Source organism: Spermophilus citellus, assembly GCF_964194105.1.
Source record: "Spermophilus citellus genome assembly, chromosome: 1".
In the NCBI taxonomy this organism is placed as follows: Eukaryota; Metazoa; Chordata; class Mammalia; order Rodentia; family Sciuridae; genus Spermophilus; species Spermophilus citellus.
Window position 1 is genome coordinate 42,765,404 of NC_138182.1, and position 21,865 is coordinate 42,787,268.

General features: G+C 34.5%; 1 protein-coding gene across 4 annotated transcripts in view; it reads right to left on the reverse strand.

The window, feature by feature from the left end:
- Nucleotides 1-21,525, reverse strand: part of COG3 (component of oligomeric golgi complex 3) — a 52,825-nt gene extending 31,300 nt beyond the window's left edge. For all 4 annotated transcript variants that reach the window (XR_014021413.1, XM_081289557.1, XM_081289558.1 and 1 more), the window contains exons 1-11: nt 21,234-21,525; nt 12,649-12,795; nt 10,885-10,946; nt 9,527-9,692; nt 8,403-8,477; nt 7,228-7,320; nt 6,114-6,239; nt 4,720-4,800; nt 1,833-1,876; nt 1,265-1,391; nt 557-648 (exon numbers count right to left, since the gene is read on the reverse strand). Coding sequence is in view for 3 of the 4 variants with exons in the window: in XM_081289557.1 (XP_081145683.1) it covers nt 557-648; nt 1,265-1,391; nt 1,833-1,876; nt 4,720-4,800; nt 6,114-6,239; nt 7,228-7,320; nt 8,403-8,477; nt 9,527-9,692; nt 10,885-10,946; nt 12,649-12,795; nt 21,234-21,404 (1,184 nt within the window). In the remaining variant the exon portion in view is untranslated. The remainder of the gene's footprint in view (nt 1-556; nt 649-1,264; nt 1,392-1,832; nt 1,877-4,719; nt 4,801-6,113; nt 6,240-7,227; nt 7,321-8,402; nt 8,478-9,526; nt 9,693-10,884; nt 10,947-12,648; nt 12,796-21,233) is intronic.
- Nucleotides 21,526-21,865: the final 340 nt, after the last annotated feature.

The following is a 21,865-nucleotide window of genomic DNA, read 5'->3' on the forward strand; positions in this document are numbered from 1 at the left end:
AAACAGGTTGTCTATATTCTTCATATTGTCAACAGTACATTTCTCTATATAGTATTTCATCAAAAGTGATCCCTCAACCAAAACCATAAAATACATTTTTTTCTCTTCCTCATTACTAAAGTCATAAATAAAAATCTTTAAGAGTCAAAATAGCCAACATGAAGAAACCAAAAGGGACTAACAGAAATGAAAGACACTTTCAGAAAAAGAAAAAGTTATTAAATAGTATCTGTATTTTAAGTACCTTACGTTAGAATCATGAAATTTTTTAACTAGAAGGAATTATTTTACTAAGTGCAAACAGGGGATCTAGATTCCTGCATAGAATTCTTCCTGTCGTACCAAAAAAGTCTCCATAATTATACTATGTCAGCTTTTAAACCACATATTTATTTTAAGAAAATAACCTACCCCATCCATCAATATTCTGTTCACAAACATAAAAAAGTTAAAACACTGCAGTTAATTATATAATACTCCTATAATACACTACTCCATCATGGCCATTAGCAAATTAAGTCTTATCAACAAGAGTTAGATCCCATGTACTACCTACTCTAATTTTGATGTCGGTTTTGTAAAAAATTCATTGTAAAGTTGGTGCTCATCCTGGCATACATGGACCATAAAGGCACAGCCACCACGAACCTGCAGTAAACACATACACCACCTGCAGTTAGAGACACATAACATTCCAGCATTTGTGATATAAAGCCAACAATTTTACTGCAAAAAAGAGTATACATACATTTATAAAACAACTTATCAAAGAACAAAAAAAAATGATTCCCTTCCATGGATTAATGCCCAATGGGATTACAGGTGATTTAAATTTTTTATTAATGCTTAATTTTCTCAACTTCTGATAATAACATAAATTTCTAGTTGAAAAACAGAATGTTTTTAAAAAGAACCTTTATGTTTTTCTATAGTATGAATTAAAATTGCAACTAGCCAAAAAAGTACTTCTGCAGCACAAGTGAAACTAAAATTAAACTGTCAAAATAAATCCACTAACTTTGAAGCCTCACCTTTCACAGAACAATACTTACTGATGAATCTTCATACCTCAAAAATAAATTAAAATGAAAATAGTTTGCAAAGTTAAATAAGGCTTAATACTAAACTAGATTTATAATAACTGAAAAAAATTTTTAGTTTTCTGACATGGGAACCAAAACTGATTTACCCAAGTAAATAAGAGGGGTTATCAAAACAGCTCAGAGGAAGGATTAACATTAAACCAAAACAAGGAGAAACTTACCAAGGCACAATGATCTCTGTTATTTTGGCTGGTTAACTCTGTGACAGTACAGGCAATACTAGGGCCCAGAAGGAGCTCCCGCTGATCAAGGTAACACTGGTGGATATCATTAAGCAGTTGCTGGTATCTGGTGGAAAGCAAGTAAGATTGGGATCTGAATCTTTAATTTCTAATATGTAAACTAAATCTGGTCTTCAATCCCAGCATAGGTTATTAAATCTCTAAAAGCATAATGGTCACATCTCAGTTGCCTCTCAAACGCTTAGAAATACAGATATAAAATAAAACCCATAATTAAGTGATGCCGTAAGCTTCAACTTTTAAAGGATTTCGCTTCCAAGAAGAGAGACATCAGGTCTGCCCAAATGAAAAGGAAATACTGCTTTGGGGAAATCTGCTGCCATTTAAACTTTCCAAATTAGGTCTGAGAACTTGCTCCCCCAAGTAAGTTATATACTGCAAGAACAAGATTGGAGGCATCTGCTCAGAAGATATCAGTGACACAACTAGATCTGGGAAAAATAGTACAGGAGGAGATAATCAAATCAAAGAACATCTGAGTACTCACTCAGGTATTTTTTCAGATCGCTGTTCTATTTGTTCAATAAGAGTCTGCAGAATAAAGAAAAATACATTGAAAAGCATCTTTTTAATTGTACTTTCAATTACTTTCTGATTATAACAGTATCACACACTCAAAAAACTTTTTACATACAAGTTAAAATAATAAAAAACTCCTGGATAGTACTAAAAAGTAAACACACTTAATATTTCAGTATATAGTCTCAGTTCTTTGTACCCACTGTTACTATATTTTTCTTTAAATGTAACTGGAATTATACCATATATTCAGTTTTATAGTCTGTTTTTTAATTAACACTATTTCAAAAGTATTTTCCTATCAAGTAAATCTGATATTAGATGAAAATGTATAGAAAGTCTTAGCATGGTACCTGATACCTGAATGAATGAATCATCATTATAAACAAACATTACACAAATTATTACACAATATTCTATACCGCCCTATTGAGTAGATATATTCTGAGTCAATTATTCCACTGTTCAACATTTCAGTTGTTTCCAAAGAATCACAATCTACTGGTCAAGAGCCTGAAGTGAAACTTTGGGGGTTTGAGTGTCTGCTCCACATAGCTGTTTGAGCCCAGGCAAGCTGGTTCACATTCTGAGACTCCACTCCCTACCAAATAAAACAAGTATCATAAAAGCACCTACTTCTCAGGTGGGGACCCCAACAAAATGGATCAAGAGAGAGATGTATATTAGGCTTTTGGTCTTTTCTCCTTAAAAATTTTTAGAAAGGAATCCACATACATGCCTACCAGAAGTCCTGTCTGTCTCACCAAATCCTCAAAAGCACTATTATACCTTAATGTGCCAATTTCTGACAAACGAAAAACAAACAAAAAAAAAGCCAAACCTTAACTTAATTTTTCATATTTTCTGTGAGTACTCTGGTCTTTTTATAATAGATCTTCATCTTTCTTATACTGATTAATAAGCACATAGAATATTTAAAAACATTGACCTTCTTACCTGTTGCAAACATTCTAGTGTCTGCCTTTGCTTCTGCTATTTAAAATTCAGAAAATTTAAATTTTATATCCTTAATCTTTTCCTAATTTTTTCCAATAATTTTTTTCTGGTTTTTTTTGGGGGGGAGGGGCAGTCTGCTTATTACTTTTTTTCTTTAATTTATGGGTTCACTTATTATAATGTGAAGAGCTTACTTTTTTTTTCCCCCCTCAAATACTTAGCAAATTTTCCCAATGTGCCATGTAGAAAACTCCAGTCCTTTTTGATTTGGGATGTTTGGGAACATATAAAAGAAATTCCATTGGAATTTTTACTAGGAGTACCCTCCAACCAATAAGCTACCATAGGAAAGAACTGATATTAAAAAATAGTCTCCCCAACCAGAAACAAAATAGTCTTAACCTTCATTCAGTCTTTCATAATTTTCAGTCTAATTTTATCATTGTCTTCATCTCTGTAATTCCATTAAGGTTACTGCTAGGTGAATGTTATGCTGTCACTAAATGTATTGCTAGGTGAATGTTACGCTGTCACTAAAATAAATGGGACCCCATGACACACACTAATTGATTTCTAATAGTACATAGGAAAGCATTTTGTAATCACCCACCACACTAAGCTGTGTTATACATACCATTTCTTTCCTAATCACATTTTGTCATTGGTATTTGGCTAATAAACAAGCAATCAATCAGGTACAATCTATATCTCATACTACCAATTAACCACTCTTTATATCTTTTATTTAAAAAAAACTAAGTTAAAAAAATTCCCTTTAATTGGCTGACTTTTAAGAAAGAAACAAGGAAGAGAGTGAAGTCAAGAGTCAGCAAAAGTAAATTATTCTTTGTAAGAACTTCACAATGAGTGAAATTAACTGTATCTCAGGTGTGTCATATAAACAACACACACACACACACACAAACTCTCTCTAGATAGATAGACAGACTTTTGCTCCCCCCATTTCCAATTGCTTTATCAAGATAAATATAAAGTGAATTCCTTTGCATACCAGATGTACTAAGGAAGCACATTCCCAACCTCATGAAATATACTGCCAATACAACATCTACTTCTCACTGAATGACTGCAAAAATCTTCCTTGTTAATCATGCCTCCCTATCTCAAATCTCTCTTCAACGTAATTCATTTTTATACTGCATCCTTAATCTTATGAGATGGCAAATTTGAACAAATCACTCTCCAGATTAAGACATCTCACTGGGGGCTTCGGATGTGGCTCAAGTGGTAACGTGCTCGCCTGGCATGCACGGGGTGCTGGATTCGATCCTTAGCACCACATAAAAATAAAATAAAGATGTTGTGTCCACCGAAAACTAAAAATTAATATTAAAAAATTCTCTCTCTCTCTCTTAAAAAAAAAAAAAAAAGACATCTCACTGTTCTCTAATTTTCCTTAATTAGCCTGACATTTAACATCCCTTGTGAGATGGTCTTTGTTATCTTTATTGTCATCTTTCCCATCACACACCACTAATGTCCTGTGTTTCAATGAGAAATTGACAATAAGAAATTACATGGAGTCCTCCCAAAATACAAATCTTTTGTCTCTAACAACCTTCTCTATAACGCCATTCTCTCTATATATTATTAAAAAAAAAAATTCTTTTATCAACCCTCTTAGGTCCACTAAATATCTGAACTTTTTAAGCTCAATTATCACCTTCATCTAGAAAGCTTCCCCAAGCATCAGAGAAGAGCTGGGTGTTTCCTGCTCTTTGGACTTCGGAACACCCAGCACCCAGCACCTAAGACACACTGCTGAAATGTGAAAAGACAATGCCTATATTTCATTCATGTTCATTTTCCCAGGATAAGCAAAGGGCTGGCTAAATAAATGTCACGGCAAAATATGCTACTTATGATAATAGACTTACTCGGACTTTGGGGGCAGCAGTTCGAAATTTTACATAAAATAATGTGAAGGCATTGTCTGCATTAGGTACAGATGAAGGATCCTAAAGAAACATGAGGGAAGATAGGGAAGAAAGATAATTAGCAAACAAATAATTATTCAGAAAATGTAACATTAACCATTTCACAAGAGTCTTGGTTGGCCTCTAGAACAATCAAAAGCTTAGAGAGAAAAATCTCAAAGATTACATATTATTATTGTTATGAGAAATAAGTAAGTGGAAATGTCACCTCTCCTCCCTTATTGTCATTAAAATTTGCCTTATTATTTGAATATTAGTGGTAAACAGACCTAAATTCAGCATATGACAGTGGCCAAATTATTTAACCTCATTTTGATTCAGTGCATTCATAAAATTTCCACAATACATACTTACAGAGGTTTTCTGCAGTTCAACAGTAAAGCACTAGTGTAGTAGGTACTAGTACTTCCTAAACTCACTGAAAATTCCACTAAATAGAAAAGTACAGTCTGGCTGTTTCATCTCATCTAAAAGCAATGTGAACAGTAAAACAACCCAAATCACTGGCTTTGAATTCAAAGTTAAAGACACTCCATGTTCTTCAGAAAATAACCTTAAAAAATAAAACATAAACTTTATGGTTTTATTTTCTTAGGAAAGAAATATGCTCAATGACCATGGTCCTAGCTAATTCCATTCTTGTTTTCTAATCTAACACCCTGCTAATTTCCCACTGTAACTAATAACTGCAACCTGTAACCTGTTTCCTTCTTTTACTGATTAGTTCTCCTAAATGAGTCCCTTTTGCTACTATTCTCCTGAATATGAGTTCCTTTTGATACTATACACCTCTTAATACTACCAAGCATTAGAACATACTCAATAAAAATGTTTGGTAAATTTAAAAAAATATAAAGACTACCAAAAAATAGATAATAAGGTAAAGAAAATGATTTGGGGCTGGAGAAAGGGCTCAGTAGTACAGCACTTGCCTAGCATGCACTAGATATTGGGTTCAACCCTCGGTACAACAACAACAACAAAATTAAAATTAAAATTATTCATCACACAGACTAAGCCACTTTTACTATTTTGATATATTTTCCAAAATTTTCATGAGAAAGAAATGTTTTAATATTTTTCTCATTTTGTTATTTATTATGTAATAGTATATGCTTATCACACTGTTAAATATTATTTGAAAATAATACTACAATGGATACTTATAAAATAACCATTTTCCCTGTTATAAATAAAACTGCAGTACAGATTCTTATTTAATTTAATAAAAGGTAAAAAAAATTTGAATAAAGCACTAATTTCAAACAAAGTTTATGGAAGATAAATGTATCAATAATAAAAAAACAAGCTGACATTGGGATCAGTTAACTCACCCTTCTTAGTAACTGATTTGTAAGGGTCTGTAGTGTATTCACAGTATATGTCTTCATGAGGTGCAAAGCTTTAGAAAGACATTGTTTAAACTTCAGTAAATATACAGGGTAATCTTTAAAATTAGGCTGTAAAAGAAAGGGAAAGATTTACAAAGAGGAAACAAATGCTAACAGAAAGCAAACTTTTAATGAAAATCAAGGTGTCTTTTAAGTAGTATATAAAACTCAAAAGTAGGTTTCATGTAGATCATAAGCTTCACAAAGACAATCAATCTGCCTGACTTGGTCTCAGCCAAATACCCTACATCTGGCACAGAAAAGAGGTTCAATCAATATTTGCATTTGTGAGCAAAATATATTTTTATCACCCAAAACTTGGAATATGTAAAGTCCGTATAGAAAAAGGACTTAGGAGACATGAATACAGCAGTAACTCCTTGGGGGATAGGTTAATCAGAGAGTTTTGTCTTTATTTCCCCCAATTAACATTTCCTGTTTCCAAAGAAAAATCTCACACATCAGGATATTAATAACTTAAAAATGGCTCATCCTTTTAGACAGGATAAAGTTGAGTGAGCCAGGACCCTTTCCATTCCAGGAGTCACCTTGGGAGCTAAAATTATTTTTTATATCACTACTGACACCAATAAATTTACTAGTTTTTATTCAACATGCTACAACACATATAGCCATCCCTCAGTATCCAGGACTTGTTACAGGATCCCCAAGAATATTAAATCCATGGATGCTCAACTCCTTTATATAAAATGGTGTAGACTTTACATATATCACCTTCATACAACCTCCTGTAAACTTTAAATCATTTCTGTATTACTTATAATACCTAATACAATATGATTCCTACATAAATAGTTGTTATACTATATTGTTTAAGACCTAATGGCAAGAAAAAGTTTGTGTGTGCTCAATACAGGACAATTTTTTTTTCTGAGTCTTTTCAATTCTCAGTTGATTGAATCCACAGGAGCAGAACCCTGGATACACAGAGCTGAATATATTTTTCCCTTCAGGAGAAATAAATATTTTACAGCACAAGAAATAATAACAGGAATGTTAAGATTTCTTTAAAAAGGTATAAAATACCATGACTTACATGAGATGAGATATATGTTATACAATCATCTAACTTGGCCAGCATAGGTATAAATCCTTCACTATTCACAGACAATGTAGGGGAATTCAATTTCTTCGAGGAGAAAAACAACAACAAAAACAAATAATCAATTGACCAAAGAAAATAAGTCACATAAGGAAAAGTTAAAAATTACAAATTAGAGTTAATATATATATATTCCTTTAGGATATGATAGTGCCTTTACATTTTAAAAGTCATCAAAATATCCTTAAATATTTTCCATGTATAAGAATAAAGAAGAAACAAACAAACAAAATATTGATTCTGATTATTCCTAATAAGCTTTAAAGGGGCTCTGCAAAATTAGAAAATATTTTTATTAAACACTGCACAATGTTATATTGAAATAACACATCAAGTATCCAAATTTCCCACTTTCTAGCACTTGACAATGTGTATACAATGTGTATATTTCTACTTTTGAAGACTGATAATTTTCTTATAAAGGTTTAACTAGCAGTCACACTAAATTCAGCAATCATACTATGAAAGTAAAATATTATCAGACAATTATGTCTTATCTTGAATTCAAACAGCATGGCAATAAACTGTTTCCCATTGCATTTTATTGTTAACTATTAGTTTTATTTCAGTGTCTTTATTAAACTATAATAATTATGATTATTTTAGTAACTCAACACTATTTTTACATAATTATTATGATTAACTTATGGTTAAGAAACATAATTTACACAGCAGTCTTTATTGAGTCTATTATTTGAGACATAGCACATGAGAACTATACATTTCTTCAAACCAAACATGAGAAACAGTTTCTAAAACTTTGACTACCATTTTACAGTAATACAACCACAGCAAGATTTAAAATTGAATATTTCTTATTATAATCCTCACAGTTTACAAATAAGATGTTATAAGAAAACAAATAAGATTTTAATAACAATAACACAATTTAAGAAATACTGCTTAAATCATGCTTAAAAAATTCTGAATTAGTAAAGGTATCTCCATGGGCTACAGAAAGGAATATCTATCAGTAAGCTAGTACCTTAAAATATCACTCAAGCCAATTTATAAGTTTGAAAAGCCAATTTATAAGTTTATAATAAAAAAGGAAAAGATGAAATAAAAATCATTAACTTTATTAAAAAGTAAAAAAAAAAAAAACTTACTGTGTTAATAGTTTCCAATTCATTAAAATAAGAAAGCTTTTGTTGAATGTTTTCAGCCAGACTGACAAGTTCCGACTTGCATTTTTTAAAAGAGAAAAATCAATTATTAAAAAAACTCTCCAGTCATAAAGTTACTTTCAACAAATTTATATTAGACATTTAGGTTTATATCAGATATAAGATTTCAGAATAATGCTCAAATATTTCTGCAGTCAGGACAAGAATTACTACAAATTTCATATTATAAAATAATAATTGTTTTTAAAAACACATAAGCTGAGCACAGTGGCACATGCTTTTAATTCCAACAACTCAAGAGGATGAGTCAGGAGGATGCCAAGTTCCAAGCAGTCTCAGCAACTCAGTGAGGCCCTAAGCAACTTAGTGAGATCCTATCTCAAAGGGGTAGTGATGTAGCTCAGTGGTAAAGTGCCTTTGGGTTCAATCTTCAATACCAAAAAAAAAAAAAAAAAAACCCACAAAACACATGGAGAGAAAAGTTTGAGATATACTAACATCAGTGTTCTAAGTTACAAGTTTAAGTGAAACCTTGATCAACTGATCTTTTCAAAATTTCCAGCATTGGGCTGGGGATGTGGCTCAAGCAGTAGCACGCTCGCCTGGCATGCGCAGGGCGCTGGGTTCGATTCTCAGCACCACATAGAAATAAAATAAGGATGCTGTGTCCACCAAAAACTAAAAAAAAAATAAATATTAAAAAATTCTTTCTCTCTCTCTTAAAAAAAAAAAAAAAAAAAAACTCCAGCATTAATACAATCACTCTGTTTGAAAAAATGTTACTACTAAAGAGTAGACAGAACAAACTAGTGGTGGGTTTACTAAAATCCATTAAGCTCTGACATTATACTGAGACCTACAAACTCAAAACCTGGGAAAGCTTGTCTTTGCCCCTATTCACAAGCTTATTTGGAAAAAAGTAGGTTGTTTTCATAAGGACCTGCATATTTGTCACAAGGCCTCATACAGAGCAGGGTTCAACATCTACTCCAAGAAATTAAGGAAACTGTAATTATATTACATTTATAATACAATAATTTAATATAATTTACTTAAAAATAAAGTATTTACTATAATTACTGACCCTCTCTCCTACTCCAAATTACCTGTTCTTTTAGGAGCTGTTCACAGGCTTCATGTAGGGTTCCTGTCTTATTGGACACAAAAAGATACTGTTTCTGCAATGACTCCAGATGCTGAAGAGCACTGTTTACATCATTCAATATAGCATCACACTGCTCCTGAAACCCAGACAAGTAATCCCTCATCTGTCTAGAAAACAGAACCAAAAGGGGATTGGCAATAATATTTTCCCCCAATAAACATAGTCAATAAATAACAATTTCCCAAAATGCTTGAACTTTAGGAGGAAAGTATAACCTACTAACAAAAGATTATATTAAAAAATGTAGCAAAAGCTATGTCATAATCTATAAGGCAAATCACTGATACTACAAGCAATGAAAGGAATCAGCCTTGAAGCCATAACCTGACTTTTTACACAAAAGGCAATAACACTGACAACTTTCAAAAGCTGGGACGCTAAGCCATCCTTAGGAAGCAAGTAGGGTTGATTCTTCAGATCACTGCCACCTTTGAAAGATGATGTGATGTTGTAAAAAGAACTCTGGATTTGGAATTACAAGATCTGGGTCCAAGTTCCAGTCTGCTTCAATCTACATGACATTGAGCAAGTTGCTTAATATTCTCAGGTCTCCGTTTGCTCATTTACAAAATAAGAATAGTATTGTCTTTCCTCACACAGCTACTATGAAAATTAAAAGGAATCATACATCACACAGCTTAATATACTGTCTAGCAAAACATCCATCAATAAATGTTAACTGATAGCCAGGTGCAGTGGCTCATGCCTGTAATCCCAGTGACTTGGGAGGCTGAGGCAGGAGGACTGCAAGGTCCAGACCAGCCTCAGCAACTTAGTGAGAACTTGTCTCAAAATATAAATAAAAAAGGACCCAGGTTATACATTAATGGTAGAGCACACCAAGTTAAATTGCCTATACCTCAAAAAATAAAATAAAATAAAATAATAAAACGTTAACTGAATGGGAGTGTTCAACCTACAGTTCCAAAGTCTGCTAGAAAATTGTACACTGTCCTTTTTTCCCATATACATAAACAGAAATACATAGCTACACTCGAACTAGATGGCCATCCTTAAAGCTTCCTGTAGATGTTTCTCCTTCTACAGAAAAGCAACAAATATCTTGTAAAAATCCTGTAAAATTCCTACTACCCAGTCTTCTCTGGAGTTGTTATTATTTTTTAATCATACAACTTCTAATGCCAGCTGTAATGACCCAAAGCCCCTCCAGCTATTCTTAAAGAAAATGTGGTTGCTTGGGTTTTCTTTGAACCTTAATGTATTTAAAGACAGAATATGGAATGCTTGAGATGACTATGGACTAAAAATTAGTATATCCAATACAAAAGCCACACATACCTATATTTAGTTCCTTCATCCTGATCCATCTGAGTTTGCAGTTTTGCGAACCATGAAAAAAACTAGAAAAATAAAGAATATTAGACTGTGAACCAAAGTAAAAAAGATAAAATGAAAAGTGACTAGATGCTAAACAGCAAGTTAAAAAGGCAGACGCTAACTCTTACTGTTGAGGACTCAGTCATTTACCATTAACTTTAAGACAAGAGAAGATATGTATTACATATGTAATATCTATATACTAGGAAAAGCAAGGAATATTAAAAACATTGGCCATTTCCAGAGTAAAATAAGAAAAAGTATTAAAAATATAATATGTACAAAATAAATTTCTTCCTAAGAAGGTAATGCCTACTATTTGCCAAATTTAAATATTTAGCATAGGGTTTGGGTAAATATCAATATTAATGTTACCTAATCAGAACTGTAAAAATTTAACTCAAAAATATTAGAGTGGTTTAAGAACACAGACTTTGGCATCATCCAAACCTTAGTTTGAATCTACTACCAATCTTAAAGAAAATATCTATTTAAAAACAGGTATATAGAGGTGGGGGTTCATCTTAAACAAGCATGAAGGAACTTTTTGGGGTGATATGAATATTTTAGGTCTTGAAAGTAATAATAGTTATACCAGTATATACAATCATTTAAATCACTACATTTAAAATGAGTACGTTTTATTATATGTAAATGATAACATATTAAGATTCTTTTCTATTTTTAAAGAGAGATATGCAGGTACAAATTTAATATAAATGATTTTGCTTTCAAATAGTCCAAAGTTTGCAGACATGGTGCAAGACTGCCTTCTACAATGCTCAGGGGGGATTCAATGTCAAGGGCATGTAGTCTGGCCGTGTACCTTGGCTGTCAGCGTTTATTGTGTGCCTGCCACACATCGCATTTACATGCATGTAATGCATGTAATTATTAATTCTCACAAAAATCCTATAAGACAGGTATAGAAACATCCTTGTTTTACAGATTAGTTAGGAAACTAAAAACCCTAAAAGGTTTTTGTGATTTGCCTAAGCTCATAAAGATGGTTAAGTGGCTTTCACATGCAAGTCAGAATAACTCAAGAGCCAGAGCTCCCAATTGCTATATATCACTGCCTTTCTTGACTTACTCTAGACACAATTCAGTACATCTGCTTTATATCTTATGTGGAAAATGCCTTAGCTTTAATTCTTAAAAAGACAGAAAGAGAAAACAAGGAAAGCCTATGCATTTATGTCTGAAAATCAGCAACAAGCAGAAACAAAGAAAAGATTACTCATGCTATATTACTGAAAAATAACTATAAACCTTGGTCAAAATAAATGTTCAGTAAGTGGCAGCCAAGGTATGTATTTAGGTTTTTGTTTAAAAAAAAAAAAAAAAAAAAGCCAATAAGCCAAGGGGTGTGTATGTGTGTAAATATGCATGTGCTGGAAGGACAGGTTAACATTTATAATATATGCATTGAGGGAAATCAAATTCATAGTTCATAAAATATTAAAACCTTAATATAATCATGTATCAATATCCAAACTTGGAATATTCTATTTTTAGTTATATTTCCAATATAATTTGGTCATCGATTCATTTAAAACACTTAAGAAACAGCCATAACTAACAGAAAATCATGAATGGTTTAGAAAGATTTGATGTCAACAAGTATCAAATATCTTCAGACCCTTTAATCAGAACCTTTTTCATTAGCCTATTTTGAGACACCTAAAAAAATTAAACACCCTTAGAAAAAGTAATGCCATTCACCTGCTGTGCAGTTTCAATTCTTTCTTCTTCCATTCCTAAAGAGGTAAAGCCCTTCAAGAGAATGTCTTCTGTAGATTCAGGCACTACTGAAGTCAGCTCAACAGGCAGGGAATGGGATGTTATGCTGCACAAGTCTTCAATTGGGAGCTTGAAAAAGAGAGCCACAAAATATTTAACTAAAAATTCTCCAAATTTAACTCAAGGTTGGGCTTCCATTTTAGTTGTTTTCAAAGAGAAAAAAATCTCCATTAAATTATATGAGGCTGAATAAATGCTATACAATACAACACTTTTCACTAAGTTCTGTTAAATTTTATTCTCAAAATGTAAACATGACATCAATTTCCCAACATTACTAAGGTATGATTTTTCAGTTAGCTTTCTAACAATGGACATAAGTGTCTGCTAATCCACACACTTTTTTGTCACTTGAATTTCTTGTGTACCACCAGACAAAAGGAAAAGCCATGGGCTGCTGCAAGTAGACTGTTCTCCCAGGCTCTAACATAGAAAACTGATCAACCAACAGAATTAATAAATCACACCCAAGAACTAACCAACAAACTCTACCTCTTCTATTACTTCCTTCTACTGGCACACATCACCTACCTTTCCTGCTGACAAGTTTTGAAATTACAATGGAATAGGAAGAAATTTAAAATTTCCCATAATTTCATAATAGCCTCACAGATAAGACCTCACCTTGACACCAGTAGACAGAGTACTGTCCTAGTTCTCCACTACTAAAGATAGCCCAGGCATTAATTTACCTGTAGCTGTACAGAAAAGCTGTTTTTAGACCTAAAAGAAAGGGGTAGCAGATGCTGGGGAAAGCAAAAGGGCCAACTGTTTAGGTTCCTTCTAGTTTTCAGCCCCTAGTTCATGGCATTTAAGGTATGAAAGGCATGATCCAAGGTCTTAGAAAATTGCTTTGTCCATTTTTCTAAACACAGACATTTTATCTAAACATTATTTTCTCTTCCAAGTAAAAATAAGCTAGATGCAAAATATACCACCTCTAATTTAGAAACATAATCCTTTAACATGGAGTTTTGTTGTAGATGGGTTCAAATGGTGCTATACTTCTTAATGGCATGGTACTCTTGTTCACTTATAAACTGTGTGATACTGGGCAAAATACTTGCTGCTTCTTTTCCTCAATTTCTTCTCTTATCTGACACAGATACAGTATTTGTATTATCTAACTATCATGAAGAGCAAAGAAGATAGCACAGATGTGGGAAAACTGGCTTCTCGGGAGTGCTAGGAAGCTACAGACAGGAAGTGATCAGGAAAGTCCTTGATCCACTTTTTCCCCACGAATGAGTCTGACTCAAGAGCCAGGAGGATCCTGGGTGTAGGTAAATACGTCTTACTAGGGGATCATTTGTTTGTGTAAACTCTTCCTAAATGGTAAAAGAATCCCTGAACCACAGGATTGGGGCTCAGCAAGAATTAAGTTTCTCTACAGCAGTAAGAATATACCTGGAGTCTAATATGTCGCCAGCAACTGTGTGCTACCACTAGGGATTCTGTAGGATAGAGGGAGCTGTGCTGAGATAATGGCATGCACTCCTGCTCTGTGGAACCACCCCAATTACCAAGGAGCAATTTCCTGAGGAAGGAGTCATAATCCCCAGAGACAATGCTGCACGTAAAGTACTTAGTGAAAGATTGCCACATAGTAAATATTCAATAAATTGGATCTACTGCTATGATTAGTATTTTTTTTCACTCTTCTTATTAGCAGCAGAAATAGAGTAAATTCATAAATCTGAATCTATACTGCTTCTTGGGAACAGAACAGTCACTAAGCTATCTTTACAATATTATATTAGTAGTAAATTTTAGGTGTATACAAGCAGACCATAACACAATTCAATCATATAATTCGATCAGCACAGTTTAGAGAATATCTAAACAGATTGAAGGAATCATGGATGAGGACTAGATTTGAAAAGTACACCAGAAAACACATGGAGAATAGGCTAGAATGAAGAAAGATGAAAAGAATGTTGCTTGCAACCTAACAACAGGAAAAAGTCAAATAATCTAGAAAATCCTAAGCATTCTTAAATCCATCAGGGCTGAGGTTACAGAGTAAACTACATAGCTTAAAATCTGGGGAAAGAGGCATTTCCAGGAAACGTGGAGTTTTGGCTCACTTGTAGGAGATCACAGGAAAAATGGATGACAAGCACCACCCAATCAGGTAACAGAATTCAACTAAATTTTTTTCACAAATTTTTTCACTGACAAAACAGGTGTTCACAACCACTAACGTGGTCTCCTCTACAGACTTCCACTGCCCAGTTTGTGAGTGACAATGTAAACACAATGGTACAGGCCTGCAAGAGAGCACTGCTGCTGTGTGGGCAAGCAGAACACAAAGCCCCACCTGAACCTTTCTCTCCAGAGGAACAAAAGCCTCAGGCCACTGGGAGTGGGGATGACAGGGCAGCAAATTCTGTCAACTGTAGAGCATCATTACAGTGAAAAAGGAAAAAGTAAACAACTGCTACTGTGGGAATGGGCACATAAAAGAATCAGTAAACTTGAATGTAGGTCAATAAAACCACCCAAGTACATGTATGATTGGACGAATGGTGCGTCTCTACACCATGTACAACCAGAGAATTGAAACGTTGCACTCCATTTGTATACAATGAATTGAAATGCATTCTGCTGTCATATAAAACTAAGTAGAACAAATAAAAAGAATAATAATTAAAAAATAACAAAAAAAATCACAGAAAAAATAAATTTAAAAAAACCACCCAAAGTGAAACATAAAGGAAAAACAGAATACAGCATTTAAGAACTACAAAGTGGTATTAAATGATCAGGTATGTGGGTAATTGGAATTCCAAAAGAAGAAAAGAGAAAGCAATAGCAAGAAAGAGACAATAGAAATATTTGAAGATATAAGAGTCGAGAGTTTTCCAAAACCAATGAAAGACATGAAATCACAGCTCCAAGAAGCTCAGAGAATCCCAAATAGAATACAACATGCATATACACATACCATGCACGCACACACATACATTTTCTAGATACATTATACTGAAACTCCTGAAAACTAAAAATAAAAATGTTAAAGGCATATATATTCTCTATATAATAATGTACATTATTATATAGAGAACAAAGACATGAATAACAGCAGACTTACCAGAAATTATGTAAGTTACAAGAGAGTGCCATCTTTAAAGTGTCAAAAGACATATATGAATACACAACCAGTGTAACTCTGCATCATGTACAACCACAAGAATAGAAAATTATACTCTATGTATGTGTAATATGTCAAAATATATTCTACTGTCATGTATAACTAAAAAGAATTAAAAATTTTAAAAAAATAAAGTGCCAAAAGAAAAACCTGTCACCTCAAAATTCTACACCTAGTGAGAAGACCTTCTTATTTTTGTTTTGGGCATAGAAAAATTGAACCCAGGGCCTTACACAAACTAGGCAAGCACTCTCCCATTGACCTATGCCCCCAACCCAAGAATATCTTTTTAACATGAAGGGAAAATAAAGACAGTTCAAACGAACAAAAGCTGAGAAAATGTATTACCAGAAGACCTATACTAGAAGAAAAGTTAAAAGAAGTTCTTCAGGCATATGAAATAATACTAGGCAGAAACCGAAATGAAGGTAAATATGACAGTATTTACTTTTTAATAATTCAGAAAAAAATGTCAAAAGGAATATTAGTGGCAATGTATTGTTGGTTCATAACATATGTAAAAATAAAATGTCTGGCAACAATAGCATAAAAAAGGGAAAGGAAGAAATGAAAGCATTATAAGGTTCTTACACTATACATGAGTTAATATAATATCTAAAGTTAGACTATGACTAATTAAAGTGGTGTATTGCAAACCTTCAGTTCTACAATACCACCCAGGCCTTGAACTCAATCTCTCTAAGATTCTAAAACTATCTTTAAAGAATATATAAATCAATGACAAAATCAAATTCCTGGTTGTGATACCACATACTACAGTTTTGCAAAATGTTATAAAAAAAGAAACTGGCTAACATGTACAGGGGGAATTTCTTTATGTAGAATCTACAATTGTTTCAATTTCTTCAGTTGAGAAAGTAATGTAATAATCACATTCTTCTGAGTTCAAAATTCCAGACAAAAAGTAAGATTCTTCTTGTTCCAGAATCATTTGGACTATGAAGAACCGTGCTTTTAAATGTGTTTATCTGAATAGGTTATAAATTCTCATAACATAAAATTAAAGGAAAATCAGTAAAGAGTTTTCTTTCCTTGGACACATTTCCCAGCCATTCACTTCCAAACTTTGAGGCAGGATATCAATGCTACTAGTTTATTATGTATCTTTCCTTTTCTTTAAAAAAAAAAAGTACTTTTTTTAACCCAAATAACAGATCACTATATATATCTTGCCTTCTTCATCTAATATGAAGCATTTTCAATTGTCTCTTTAATAAACAATAAGGGAAAGATGGAATTTACTTTTACTTTAAATTCATAGTTCTGTCACTAAACTATAAAAAGCTCATTCTTTTAAGTCTAAGAGTACAGAATGTTTAAGTAAAAAGTAGATCTCCATTCTTCCCCTCTTCCCTATCCTTCCAATTCCTCTCTTCTGAGGCAATACCAATGCTTATAAATTTGAGAACTACAAAATTTGAGGGCAGGATAAAGACTCTAAAAGTAAAAGAAAACCAGAGATAATTTCCAACTTTTGTCAATCTTTCTTTCATAAATATTATTGAAAATACATAATCTTTTAAAATTCAAATCAACAGCAGAGTTAAAATGAAAAATAACATTCTCCCCACCTTCATTTTAACCATTTTCAATATTTTTGATATTCTATAAATCTAAAAAACAAATTTACAGCTTCATGTATAAATTCATCAAATAGGTTGTATCCATTGACTCCTCCCTATGTAAGATAAGGAAATTAGTACCCCTATATTTTCTTCTATATTTACTTTTCAGATATATCAACTATACCATCTCTCTTTTACTGTCAAAATTTATAATTACACCTTATTCTGTGATTAAGTCTTTGGACTAATTTTTATACTATATGCTTATATATGTTATACTATATGCTTCTTGCCTTCTATAATCTGCCAGAATTGTAGGTTCACTGAGAGCGTCTTTGGTTTTGGTGTGCCACACACTTTTACTGTCATTTCAAAAGGACCCAGGGGTGCCATATATGTGTACTCAGTGTTATTTTGAATTTTAAAAAGTTCATCTTCTAATTTACTTTAGAAAATAAAACCATGAAAACTCTAGATACCTGAGAAGCTGTCACAGATATTTCAGACATATTCTGTATCTAGATGTTGTTAAGTAAACAAGGTAATTTATCAAAATGCTCTCTATCTGATTACTTCAAGCATAAATACTACTTTTCAATCATAAGGCCTTTAAATATCAAAACCAGAAGGCAGCTTCCTATTCCCTTATTCTAATATAAAACCATTTTCTCTCCAACCAAGCACGAGAGAAACCACAATATAACTACCTCAAATAAATCATTTTTTAAAGTAGCAAAACAAGTTGTTTATTAACAACATTAGAGAAAATTCCCCCAGTAGATACATTTGCCCAGCCAACTACTTTTCTCAAAATAGCTGGGATAGAGTGACTAGTCGAGGAGGGGTGTGGTGGTGTCATGTGGTGATGTCTCAAACCTGTCTGTTCTGACCTCTCATTGGTTCTGAGGAGGAGGTAACTCACCGCCTCTGGCTCTCTCACATTGTCCTGGCTTCTAGATGGGACAGATACCACAAGAGAGAGAAGAGCATAGATCTTAGTATGGCTGGAGAGCTACAGTATAGCTTATGCAAATGGAGATGCTAACATATTAAATAATGACAAAAAACTATCAAGCTTTGCTTGACCAGCTCCATAAATCTAGGGGGCAAGGAAATAAAATAATAACAAGCTTTACTTCTTTTGTAACTCTGGGTTAGAGAAAAATCACTTTTATAATCAATTGGATCAGTTGACTCCATAAATGAAGCCTTATATTATTTTTTCTCTTTGGAGCAAATCACTGAAGAGCTACAGATGAAATCTCAGAGCCTTCCTCTTCTTACCTTTGGTCTGAGTGACACTTATACCTCTCAGGCTTCAAATCTATTCTCTTAAAAAGTCACAAATCATTTGAAAGAAAGCTCATAAATAATATATTAACAAGAAGCTTTCCATGTGTACTTCACATACCTGACTGCACTGATATTCTCATAATTCTCCATAAGTTTCCATTTTATAAAGAAAATAGAGGCTGTGTGTCTAAGCCACACTGTCTATAAGAAAACAACAGCTATAACAGTAACTTACAGGTAAATTTCAGGGTAAATTATTTTAGCATTTACCAAGAATTACTAAATTCAGCAGAAATAAAAAGGTCCTAACTACTAAAAACTTTCCCCTTGATATAAGAAACTAGTCTACTGCAATTTTTTTTTTAATCTATGGGGAAAAGAATATATAACTCCTTTAAAAAAATTTAAAATAAAAAACTCCTTTCCAAAGGAAAGGAACCAAACTTCTAAAAAATTTAATGGCTTTATGATGTTTACTGAGAGTTAGCTGGCCTCTTGCTATTCTACTAACCTGCCCAGCTCCAATTGTTCAGGAAGTAATTTATCTCGTGAAAATTGTGAAACACTACAGAAAATTCTTTAGGATATACAAAATGAAAATTGAGGCTTTTTTTTTTCCAACACCAATGTTAAAAGGATGTAAAGAAAGATTTAAAAAATTAATTACTTCCCATCAGACAAACACTTTAGTAAAGGAAATGAGGGCTGCAGAGAACTTAGAAGCAATAGACTATCTATCTCCCCCTTAAAGATTCCAGGATGGGTAAATAACAGGCTGCTTCCTTCTCCCAGGAAGTCAATTCCAAGACTGCATTTACCAGGGAAACTCACTGAATTTCTGAATTTATAAAGCACATACCTAACCATAACTTGGCACTACCTTCCCCCACAAGGCTGGCTTCTTATTTTCCATAGTCAATTCTCACCTTAGACTGTCAATTTCTCCAAAAGGCCTTCCTCATTGTCTAAAAGGGCACATCTCATTCCTTTTGGTCACACTATCATATTTGGTTTATTTTTCTTATGTCATGGATCACTATCTGAACTCACCTTCTTGTTCTTCTTATTACATGCTCATGATCCCCAAAACTATGTGAACTTTCTTATTTATCTTCCTATCCCCAATTCCTAGTTCAGCATATAATTTACGTTAAATGATTACTACATGCAGCTAATAATAAGTATCACTGCATAATGTGGAAGAGTGAGGTGGAAATGACAAGATTCCACTTACTTCACTCCAAACCTACCCCATGCTCAATACCATTAAAAAACTAAATAGTTTATAACCGTTTACAACAAATTTTCCTGTAGAACATGCCCTCCACGCTCCTCTGGCACTATGAAGTACAAGCATCCTGCTTCGGTGACAAAGTCTAATCAATTATAAACAGACAGGAAAATTTACAGAGCAAACAACTTGAATTATCCAGAACATAAAAGACTGATGGCCAAGTCAAAGAAAATTCCACTGGCTTCCTTATTTATTTCAGATCCACTTCTTGCACAACATCCTAGAGAACCCAAGAAAGAAAACTTATTTTATGGCAGAGCACACAATAGGAAATATGAAGAGAACCTTTCAAATCAAACCTCTAAAGTCTGAGAGCAGAAAAAGTTGAGGACACTGAAGTCAATCTGCACTTGGGCACAAATTGTATAAAAAGAATGCTTTCAACATCAGAAGTAATCACCACTTCTTATAAGATAATCCTAAATCTGGCCCTCAAAACTAGAAAAAGTTGATCAAATATAACAATTTGTAAAATGTACTTCCTGCCCTTATAAACAGTTGGACAGAATCCCACATGCAGTAACATGCACAATACCCCAACTTAATTGGATTAAAAACTTTGACACTAAAACCGAAGAGTAACATTATTTAGTAATGTACTGCCTCAGATTTTAAAAGAAAATTCACTTTCATTGCTTTGCTCTGGGCCAAATAAATCTCCCATAATCTGCACTTAATAGAGCTCACTGATCAATGTGCGAAGAATGAAAACTGCCACTCAAGACCAAGTTTTGGTCTATCCGAGTCTTCCCAAGGAAAAAGGAAGCTAGATTACTTATTAAAGTGGTAAAGGAGCATCAGCTGGAGAAAGTGCAGCAGCAAAGCACCTCAGGATCAGTGCACGTCCTGGGAGACAGTGGACTCACACCAGAGACACCTAGAGCAAGAGGCCAGGGGCAAGGCTCCGGGCCAACCGTCCCACGCCTCTGGGAGCGGGCTGGGTGCTGCCCGGCACCAGCGCCCAGACACTCTCGCAGCCCAACCCCCGCAGGAGCAGAGTCGGGGTCGTCGGAAGTGCTAGGCTGACAACCGGGGGACCTGCGAGGCCCCTCCCACCGGATCCGCCACCGTGGCCCGGGAGGAGTGGACAGATACCCGGGAAAAACGCTGGCGAGGCTGGGTTGGCGCCGGGGCGTCCGAGGAGTCCCTCTGCCCCAGCCCGTTTCGTCGGTCACCTCACCTCGGCCGGCACCGGCAGGTTCTCCGTCGCCGCCTTCAACTCCAACACCGAGTCCGTCTGCCGATCGGTCAGCGGCGCCGTCGTGTCGGGTCTCCGATCCCACAGAGCCAGCTTCTCCCGAGCGTCCCGCTCAGCCGCCGTCTCCGACAGCAACAGAGCCGCCTCCGCCATCGCCGCGGCCCCGGCGGCCCTCAGCAGCAGTGGCGTGGAGGGGACCCCCAAAGAGAGGCCAGGACAACTTCCGGGAGAACCCGGGCTTCCAGCACCACAGCGGTGGCGGGGCGGAGCGGGACGGAATACCCTGACCCCGGAAGTTCTTCCTAGCGTGTGGGCGGGACAGAAACCAGGACAGACGTGGCTTTAAACGAGGGTACAAATATTTCCGGTTTGGAAGTAGAAGAGAGTGAAGGAGAAAGGTTCTGACGGAAATAGAAATGCCCCTACCGGAAGTCTTTTCTTTGACATCAGTAACTTTATTGTTACGTATTGTTAAAATTATTGACAACTGCCCTAAGTCACCTCGCCCGCCAGAGTCTTGGTGAACTCCAGCATCTAGTGCCTTTCTTCTCACAGCTGAGTAGTCTGGGAGCTTAGTGAGATTTTTTCATGTTGGTGTTTCCGCCACTTAGATC